This window comes from Syngnathus floridae, chromosome 4, assembly GCF_059516105.1.
Source record: "Syngnathus floridae isolate MCC-2025c chromosome 4, RoL_Sflo_1.0, whole genome shotgun sequence".
Lineage (NCBI taxonomy): Eukaryota > Metazoa > Chordata > Actinopteri > Syngnathiformes > Syngnathidae > Syngnathus > Syngnathus floridae.
The window spans coordinates 11641585-11652263 of NC_142416.1; the positions used below are offsets into that span (position 1 = coordinate 11641585).

At 39.1% G+C, this 10679-nt stretch overlaps 1 protein-coding gene and 1 long non-coding RNA gene across 6 annotated transcripts in view; one reads left to right on the forward strand and one right to left on the reverse strand.

The window, feature by feature from the left end:
- The window catches only part of LOC148399107 (uncharacterized), a 44945-nt gene that overhangs the window by 23589 nt on the left and 10677 nt on the right, over positions 1 to 10679 (forward strand). For all 5 annotated transcript variants that reach the window (XR_015858212.1, XR_015858215.1, XR_015858211.1 and 2 more), the window contains one exon: positions 9345 to 9412. This is a non-coding gene — a long non-coding RNA (uncharacterized LOC148399107). The remainder of the gene's footprint in view (positions 1 to 9344; positions 9413 to 10679) is intronic.
- hmx4 (H6 family homeobox 4) lies at positions 8375 to 10384 on the reverse strand. Its single transcript, XM_088374740.1, has 2 exons — positions 10031 to 10384; positions 8375 to 9921 (listed from the first exon to the last, which is right to left on the reverse strand). The coding sequence occupies exons 1-2, from the start codon at positions 10335 to 10337 to the stop codon at positions 9359 to 9361; spliced, it is 870 nt and encodes a 289-aa protein (XP_088230866.1). The 5' UTR covers positions 10338 to 10384; the 3' UTR covers positions 8375 to 9358.

The window sequence follows — 10679 nt, forward strand, 5'->3', positions numbered from 1 at the left end:
GGCTAAGAGGTGTGTTTGTTGTGTACGAGGAAGTGTGTGGGAAAAACACACAGACCTTGCGGAGTGAAAGAGCGAACTAAACTAACACTTAATTATGAATTCTGTTACGCTTTTGCACAAGTTTACCTCAAACGGATCATGTCTTATTGAATGAATACTTTTCCATGAAAGGTCGTTGCACTTGGTTTCATTTGGCTGCAGTCCTTGCTTGGCTGACTTCACAGGTGAGGTCTGAGTCAAGGTGTATACACTCCCTTTTTGTGGGTGGTGCGTTTCAAGATAGAGACCCACCAAGTGAATTTCCACAAAAAGAGTTTTACTTTACATACTATATATATTTGACGGTATAAATATTTGTAAAACCAATTTCCCTTCAAAAAAAAATTTTTTTTTTTTTTACTGGTCCGACTTAGAAAGGAAGAAAAATAGCAAGAAAAAGTGTTAAAATTGTGACGTAAAACTGCAGGCTGTCATGGTAACCAGTGAAAACACGTGATAAAGTGAATCCACAATAACTGAATCGCAAAGTAGCGAGGCAACACTGTACCACACAAAATCTCAGTTGTGGCAGTTTTCATTGCCCTTATGTATCATTTTATAACATTGTTTGCTAAGATTCATGTGGACCAGCTTATCTAAATCCTGGCTTCTCAGGTTCTCACCTGTCGTCCAGGTTTCATTGAATTGGTCACTGGGCCTCACTCTTATGGAATACAAACATGTAACAATATTTGCCAACATAAATGCACAAATTGATTTTTTTTCAGGTTATTGGTGGGGGTGGGGTTCATCTATAGCAATAATTTCAATAACTGCTTGTGAAGTTCTCTTATCATATTTGCCTAAGAGTGCATTATCCTATCTGTTCATAGAAGCGAATCAGGGTTGAATTTATGTCATACTGCAATACTGAGACTGCATGATACTGAGATATTTTGCACTGCCGTTGGCTTTCGATGCGCATTTCTGAGGCGAATCAAACCTGAGCAAACAGACAGTGGAGAGCAGACATGACCTAGAGGAAAAAAATCCACGACTTCTTTTGAGATAAATGCTTCCTCTGCCATAGGGATTTTAATGACTGACTCTGTGTGTTTCTAGTTATTTAAAACTAAGTTTAATGCTGAATTAAACAAACTACTATTTCTCTGTCATTCACCATTTTGTGACACGAAGGATACGTCACAGCAATTATGGTATTTGCGTAAATTATCTTACCTCTGACCTCTGGATGAAAAAACATACCAAATTTAGTCCAAAGTCCAGAAGAGTAGAAGCTTTGTTAAACTGTAATAAGAAAAAATAAATAGAATAAAAAAAAAAAAAAAAAGATGCCCAACGTACACTAATCCACCAATTATGGCTAAATACGTTCCCTTCCAACCTACTAGTTAACCAATAATCCTAAGAGCTGTAACATCAGTTTGTGGTCTCCTGGGTTTCACAAGACCTATCTGCCAAAACACTGCTGGCTTGATCCTTCTGCTGTCCATCTAACAGAGCCCTGTGGAGCTCATCAGGAGCAATTAGAGGCTCATTTTCTTGCTCAAGCATACTGCAGCACTTCCTGGGGGAGTTATTATAGTTACTGTAATATGCACTTGGTTAATGTTAGTGACCAACTGTGCTCATTGTTAAGGCAATTGTTTTTGGTACTGTCTGGAACTTCTTTCATGGGTCACCTGTGCAGCATGTAGCAGTTGCATCGCACTGTTTGGGCTCTAGCATTCGGTGCAGCTTGTTTTCCCTGAAGAGTCATTGGGTGTTCCGGTTTGTCATCTCACTAAAGAGGCATGCAGGTCAGCTCAGATGCATGCACATTGCTTGGTTTGCCCTCCTTATCTTTGGCTGACCGAATCCCGTAGGACATGGCTAACGAGGTGTGAATTGTGGTACTGTAAGTTGTAAGTTGCCATTTTGGTGTGCATGCTTGTGAGCATTTTGTACCTGAGCTAGCTTTTAGTGCTTTGTTTGATGTCACTTTTATTGATCGGCCCAACATTTTGGAAATCAAGACACTGCTAGTGGACCAATAGGAACTCTCTTGATTTTTTATTTTATTTTTGTATTCATGCATTGTTTTATGTTCCCCTGACTCTGTCATTGGTCCTGCAGTAGCGCTGTGTGCTGAGCTGGCAACCCGAGTAAGTAGTGCTGGTCAGTTAAGGGCATCTAACCACTACACAAGGTCTTATATTACTTGCTATGAAAACAAAAAATAAAATATGAATAAAATATCAAGAAAAAAATATAAAATATGATAAAAACATTTCCAAATATATTTGTTGTTTCATTTATCTACATTGGTCCTTTTAGTGATGTCAAAGTCCATCGGCCATCACAAGCCTAAATGTTTTATAATCATTCATGGGTCAAAATAAGTTAATCCATTATCAGAAGCGCTTTATCCTCACAAAGATCGGACCCACGGTTTCTGCACTGTGAGGCAGACGTGCTAACCCTCAAATGAAATCATGCTTCAAAAATATTTCCAGCTGCATGGCATTACTGTAAAGCACTTCGATCTCTTCAGAAGTATTGAACAGATGTAGGGTATATTAATACAGCCCCTCCTTTAAAGTGGAAAACTCACAACAGTCACTGAAATAACTTGAAACAGACAAAAGTCATTCAAAGAAAATAAATGTAATCAATATTGTGAGATAAAAATCCGGCATTGCTTTGTTTTTACGGTCCAATAGAATTACACAATTTTAAATTAGGGACAAAAATGAAGGTTCTCTTCACATGCTTCCAAATTATATTTAAAAGTTGCAGGACTGACCTGGCAAATGCTATGTTTGAAGTCCAAAATACAAACTGCAGGTGTTCTCCTTCGATGTAATGCCCTTGGAGCCTAACGTTGTTTCCTAACCTTGTCTGCCTTCATGTGCTGAAGGAAGGACTTGTTTTCTTGGCCATCTTGATAACGTTCAAAATGGGTCCCAGTGGAGAATCCCTTCAGCTTGGGAAAGAGTAAAAAAAAAAAAAAAACAAGCAGACAAGTTGAGTACGTAAGGAGGTTGGTCCACCATAGCAATGTTCTTCTCAGCCAGGAACTGTCAGATGCTCCTGCCACAACACTCACCTCTTCTTGCACAAAGAATGAAGCAACAAACAGGACCTCTTTATTGATTTGTTGGTTGATTATCTGGCCTTGAGAAACACTCACAGTGGATATCCCTCACATTGAAGAACGCCTTCATGACTGGACTTCCACCGTCTTGCTCTCTTCGACCTTGGTGATGTTAAACTCTTAGTCTAAGCTTGTGGCTTGTCCATCTGATTTTTGTCACATGTTGTCTCATCAGTCTTACATGATTAAAGTGATTATTTTTGTCTTTTCTTTCTTCAATAACAAACACTATATCCCTTTTATTTTCTGGTTAAGATCTGATGCGTACCATCACTTAAATTTTGTTACTTAGTTTTAAGGTTTTTGTTGTCTCCTTTGTCTTTATGTATTCTTGGTTGCATATGATGTGCCATTCTTGGTCTATTCATCTGATGGAATATCATTTGTACTAATTTGTTGGTTATTACAAAAACCTGATTCGTCTAGTGGTTTTAATGCACTTTGCCCCACCTGTCTCCAATCCTTGTAAGAGTTTGGGCACTTTGACAACTCTATCTGTTGTTAATGGACCTGTATTGACATTCAGTATGAAACCGCACAGAGTATTCCATGTCCGTATAGTGGAGCTCAAACGCCTCCCCCCAGACTTAGAGCATTCCTCCCCTGCCTCCTGTGCATCTCCTTGCTTCTCCTCTTTCCTCTGTTCCCTTTCCCCCCTCCTATCACCTATTGATTGGCCAATAATGTGTTTTCAGTGGTAGATTAATGGCACATTATCCTGACAAGGGTGTCTGAGGGGACAGGACATGAGGGAGGGCATTGAACACGATGCTGTTTAATTGATACACGGCTTTGGTGTGTGTATGCGTGCGCATGCGCCACGTGTCACTGACACTGGGACAGGAAATTAAATAGAAAAACATAATTTTAATTAGGGAAACAAAACTTGAATTCAATTTTAATTTATACTACCTATATTTTATTATTATTATTATTAAAAATTTCATAGAAGGGGCCACCGAGCAGGTGCATAGGGGTGCAGGAGCACAGTGGTTGTCATGACATGCACTTTGTTCCCAGAAGATGGGCGCTGTTGATTTTGCAGATCCTGTGACTTCACTGAAGTGTGAATTTACACTTGGGATAGTTTACTGTGAAATTGGATGTTTCACTTTGCCTTATGTCTGCCAAACATTTGCGTAACCCACACTTACTTAATTACATCCATGATCTATCATATTTATTATAATTCAACAACTGCATTCAGTTCTAAAAGCATTTATATTTATTTATTTTTCCTTTCTCACTTAGCTAGCTCAGCAATTAGCATTTGGCCAGGGTCCAAATCCCCCTCTGTATCACTTTGCTTTCATCCAAATCCATTCCGTCTGCTATCTTTCAATTTCCTCAAGCAATTTGCATTATGGAGAAGGGGAACGGGGGCATGTGTGTGTGTGTGTGTGTGTGTGGAGGGGGCTCCTAAATCAGCAGATCAATAGGCCATCAAACAGTCTTTAAGTGTGACACATACGCAGAGCTCCTGTGTCAGGTTTCCACCTCTAACTAATAGCCTTGTTGTTTACTTTACTATATGCTGTGTCATGTCGTTTCGTTCTCGGGTTGCCCTCTGGTGTATTGGGTCACACCAGAGAATCCATAGCATGCTTGATAAAGCACACATAGACCAAATCACTTCTTATTTCAGATATGTTTCTTTTTAGTTTGCAGGATATATCCTATGCGCTATAATTAGAAGATAATCCACATGATGTACATTTTTGAGAATAAAATTGTCTACCCCAGATAGTACGGTGAAGCCTGCAAATGGAAATGCTCCTGAAGTCATACAATTAGATTCTTTATCACATTTCTATAGAAAAAGCTGCTTCCACAAGTCAAATTCCTTTCATGCATTTAACCGGATTCTTGTGAGCGCAGCCAAAGCATGTATAATAGAATTTTGTTTTGCTTTGACGTTTTCAACAAAACAGACAAATTTGTTTGATCAGTGACTTATTGGTTAGTATGAATGACTACCAGGCAAAGAGGAACTGTGTAATGATAGCCAGCTGAATATTTAACTCATGTCCTTGTTTTAACTTTACAATATTGCTCTCTTTACTGATCGAGACCTCAATGTGGGAGCTCCGAAGATTAAATCAGAATGATTTGGTTCAAGTCATGTGATTTGGTTCAATTTGATGCACTCGCTTCTTTTTAAATCAAAACTGATTTTCCAATTTAAATAGTTTTTTGTTACACTCATTTTGCAACACATTCCACTAATTTTGATGTCATGTTTAGTTCATTCATAGCTATTTTATCCAGTTAATTCTGCTGGATGTCAATCACAAATCTAACACAGTTGCTGATCGATTTGTGAGTCAAGAACTGAGAGTGAAGCAGGTAAGGGGTTGGCTAAACTTCACCCTACACATAAAAAAATTGGTTTTAGCGGGCAACTAGTTTACTGTTTTTTGAGAGGATTGTTTTGTGCATTTTTCCAGCCAGCTGTAACTGATTATTTTCTCAATTACACAGAAGAAATAAGTACTTAGCTTTCAGTTGTACGTTTAAAATGTGGTCAACCGACGTAATTTTCTACTCTTTTCCTCACACTCAAATGATCATCAATAATACAAAACCGATGTACATGTCTGAATTCAATCAAACCAAAATATATTTTTTTTCAATGTGGAGACAAATCAACATTACCGTAGAACGTGGATCATTGACTTGGTGGCTGGGCACCAAGTAGCCTCAAAGGACGACATGAGTAACCTGAGGGTCTGTTTTAAAAATACCCAGCCAATTGATTCATCAAATATGAGTTATTTGCTCCATATATGCCAGTGATGTATAGTGACAGGTCATGTGAAATGTGTAGTTTGGCTCACGAAAGGTTGGGAAACACTGTCCTACAACAACTTGGGAGTCAACCATGTAACTGAACATATGGTGTTTGACTTTGGTGGGTGACAAACATCTAACTTAATTTTACACTTCAATGTACCCTGGAACCTTTTATTTTATTTTCCCTTAGTCCTATTGGGAAAATTGGATTCTAATTATGAGGTTCAAGCAGCATGCCGAAAGAGACTGTGTTTGACGTCAGAGGTTAAGCCAAATGTTTTCACTGCAGCATGTCCACCATGTTTGTACAGTGTGTTGCAACAAGACTTGCCATTGTTGTGAAGTGGATGGAAAAGGTTAGGCTTTGCTTGCTTTGGGTAGACCATTGTAAGATTGTGGTGAGAATATTATTGTCTCTCAAACATATGTTGAGGGGACAGTCTCTCCATTAGTCTTGGGTGACGACCTTTGTCAGATGACTAGAAGAGGTCAACAGAGGTTAAAGAAACGGCCGAGCTGAGAGAGAGGAGGGCCCCCCCCCTCTAGTCATGCAGAAAGAGGCTGCCAGAAACTTTTACACGGGCATAATGTCCACACTCACACACACACGCACCCACACACACTCAATTGGTCACTCTTGGATACACTCTGCAACCATTAGGAACAGCACTTCCTTGCCTCTGAGAAGCCAGACTTCATCTTTACAGAGGCGCAGACCCGTGTAGAAATACAAACGTGATCGTGCTATTTCCAACACAAACACACACTCATCAAATGGTTCTGACTGAGCTCCCCCTCCCTTATGCACTTTTTTTTTGCTCTTTCATTGAGTCATACAGTACATATAAAGTTAGGGCTCTGAGTACACTTTACAAAAACAAACTCATATTAAAAGGATGTAATGATTAAATAATGAAAATATGTGCTTGTATAATATTAAGCATTATTGCATTTTGGTAATATTTTACCCAGCATTTAGAAGAGTATAGTCATTCATGCCTGGTGTAGTAAATTATTGCGATGCATATTTTAAGATGCTTGAATATTATATTTTGGAATATTATATTAACAAAAAAAAATCTGCCCTCTTGCTGTCTAAGTGGATAGTCTCAAAGCACTGTGGGTAGTGAGCAGTGAAGCTCTTAAACTGGAGACAGCCTGCCGGACATAACCGACCTCCTTTTTTCCACTTTATACACACCCTCACACATGCACACATTTGGCACTTTTTTTATTCCTTGGTGAGTGTTATTGTAGCTTTGTTTACTTCGCCATCTTTATAAAAGTTGTGTTATAATTTGTTAAAATAATCAGAAATATTCCCTGTCACTTTAATAGTGTTTAGATGCATTTGCATCAACAACAAATGATGTACTGTGTGCTTGATAGCTTTAAAATGCATTAAGATGTTTCCTTTTTATAAAATAAATAGGATGATTGCACCATTTATATTGCCTGCATGCTTGTTGTCTATTGATTGCATATACAATCGAAGAGAGTGGAGCTAGCATGACACATGTGGAGTGTAAGTGTTGTGGCAAAGTGCACTAGGGGTCAGAGGACTGCACTGATGGGGTCAGATGCACTTCCAAGTCAAGGCAGGAGGTCTTCAGGAAAAAAGGACAACATTAAAAAGTACTTGAGTGTTGTTTAAAGTAGAGATAAAATATTAAGTTCTTTTAATGTTGTGCTTTAAAGCTAATTTACTGTATAGGTTATACATACTAGCTTGCTAGAGTAGGATTTATAGTTTAAATTGTATCCTTATACTCATGTATACAGAATTCTTGTTGGCTAAGAACTAGTTAATTGAGCTAAATTGATAATGTTCCAAAGCTATTCTGTAGGAAAACTATGAGCTGTACAGCTCATAGTTTTCCTACAGAATAGCTTTGCATTAGAGTTAGAAGTCAACTTCTCCTGTGTCACGTATTTATACTATTTGGGGTAGTATACACTACCGTTCAAAAGTTTGGGGTCACCCAAACAATTTAGTGTTTTCCATGAAAACTAGCATAATTGCACAAGGATTTTCTAATCATCCATTAGCCTTCTAACACAATTAGCAAACACAATGGACCATTAGAACACTGGAGGGATGGTTGCTGGAAATGGGCCTTTATACAACTATGTAGATATTGCATCAAAAAACAAACATTTGCAATAGCCATTTAGCACACTAACAATGAGTGTATTCCTGATTAGTTTAATATTATCCTCATTGAAAAATTGTGATTTTTATTTTAAAAATAAGGACATTTCTAAGTGACCCAAAACCTTTGAACAGTAGTGGATGTCTGTGAAGATTACCTGGATAATTCTTTTCCAAGATGCTTCATTTGATGGTATAAATCGTTCATATTAATTCAACACAAAATAAGAGCAGTGTTTTTCAATATGTATTATTGTTATTATTATTATTGTTATTATTATAAATGCAGTTGTATGGATTTTGATCATTACTTTTTGCCAATCATTTCTTTCAAATAGTTGTCATAATATTCATCCTTTTTTCCTCCTTACAAATACATCAAAATAAAAGAAAATGATCAGATGTGTCACATGCAAGTAATGGTTGGCTATTAGCCAAAATTTAGGTCGATCTAATTTACAGGTTTTTAAATGAAACCTAACCACATCAACATTTTCTTTCTTATTCACTGAATGCCAAGTTCACGTGTGCTTGCACTACTGTTAAATGAGAACAAAACCATATTTTGCACCTGTCTTTATGTGAAATCGAAAACATAATTGATGTACGTACATAATAAAATTAAGAGCTGAGTTAAAGACAACAAGTCACCTGAAATTACTGAATCAGTGGTAAATGTTTTGGGGGAATAAAGAGTTTTTAATTACAGTTGCAGTAAATGCTGTAATGAGCCTAAAGGCGAATGTAAAAATAACGTAAGTGTAAGATACTTAAGGACAAAAAAATGGACATGCGTGAATAAAATGTTAATGACATTCATTTAAATACATATAATTTCTGTAATCCAAAAGTCGTTATGATATTATAAATGCATGCAAGGTATATTAATTTCTTTGGTGGCATAGGCTGTTGTTGAGAATAATAAAGATAACAATAATATTAATAATGATAATAACAATGATAGTGGACTATCATGTAAACAAGAAAATGTATAGGCCATGCACGGCCAGGCTACCATTTGCTAGGCCTGCTATATTCTCTTTTCGGGTGTTAAGTGTTAGGCCTACACCAAAGCCAGGCTAATAAATAAATAATACAAAAAAAAAAAAAAAGAGCTCATTTGAAAGTGATATGTTCCTACTACTTACAGCCTTCTTTTAAACACTTAAGGGCCAGTGTCCGACCCTTTGAACTGTATACTGTAGGCTTAACGCCATAAATGCTTAAGTTGGCATTAACAAAAGTGTCTGTTTACACATGCAGGCTTGATGACAGCGTCATACGTCCCCATCATAGAGGCTGAAGTACTTGCTGGTGTTGGAGAAACAGAGGTAAGGCGTGTTTGAACCCGGGTACACGACGGGCAATGGCATGGGCATCAGGCACCTCCCCAGCAGGGTGCTCTCCTTGTACAAGGCGGGGAGCTGACCCACCACCACGGGCTTCACCGTCTCCGGGAAGTCGCTCACTGGTCCGTCGATTTCACTCGAGATTTGCCGTTTCAATTTATTCCTACGGTTCTGGAACCATATTTTCACCTGCGTTTCGGTGAGCTGCAGAGAGCTGGCGAGACAGGCGCGCTCCGCGCTGCTCAAGTAGCGCTTCATGTCGAACGTAGACTCCAACTGGAAGATCTGTCTCTTGGAAAAAATGGTGCGCGTTTTCTTTTTCGTGATCATTTTACTCTTCTTCGTGGGACTGTCCGCTTTAAGAGGTTCCGTGGTCGTGGTGGTGGAGCTACAGTCATCGCAGCTGCTGTCTCCGCTCTCGAAGCGCGCCTCCGCAGCCCGACCGTTGTCGATGGCCGAGTCGCTGGCCCGGTTATTCTCGTGGGGGAAGTCTAGAAAAAACAACAACAACTACTTGAACCTCCTATCCGATTGTGTCATCCGAAATTGTGCGTATAACACGTGATGCGTTGTTGTGATCGGAATCAAATAATCACTTACCACTTTCGTCCGATTCTTGCCTGTGCTGGGTTCCGGGTCCCTCCAGGTTGCTTTGCAGGATGCGGCCTTTACACTTCGCCGTGGCCGAGACATCGTGCTCTCCGTGGGGATGACAGCTGTCACTGGCGCGCCCGCTTGTTTTCAGATTTAGGATGTTATCAATGGTGAATTTGAGAGAGGCGCTGGGACGACATGTTGCGTCCACTTTACTCATATTCTCCAATGCGTAAACTCCCCCTTTGTTTATTTCTCCTCTTCGATAAATGCAAGCACTAAGGTGTCGATGGTGTACACACCATAGCAGCATCCACTGAGCACACGCTGCTTGGCTGGAGAGGCTCAGTGTGTAATGTCAGCGCTCACATCACGTTGGATGGGGCGAACTACAGGCTCTCGCCGATTGGTCCAAACCACAAGCGGTGTAGACCAATCACAGCAAAGGGATGCGACAAGAACGAGAGCGTTGTACTGTAGCTCCCCTCCTCGCTTTGCCCAAGCTACATCTTCCCTATCAAAACTTGCTGCTCGCTTTTCAGTAGGGATTTTTTTTCCATTTAATATATATATTTTAAAGTGTATATGTGCTATGCGTGCGATCGTGTATGGGTGACTTGCTCAACTTTTCCAAATATAAAATTGAAAAACAGAT

Bases quoted from the DNA above. Each gene is read 5' to 3' on its own strand.
- hmx4 (XM_088374740.1), bottom strand. From the start codon at position 10,337: ATGCTGCTATGGTGTGTACACCATCGACACCTTAGTGCTTGCATTTAT. The intron at 9,922-10,030 runs GTAAGTGATTAT...TGTTTTTTCTAG, and splicing joins GCAAGAATCGGACGAAAGTG to ACTTCCCCCACGAGAATAAC.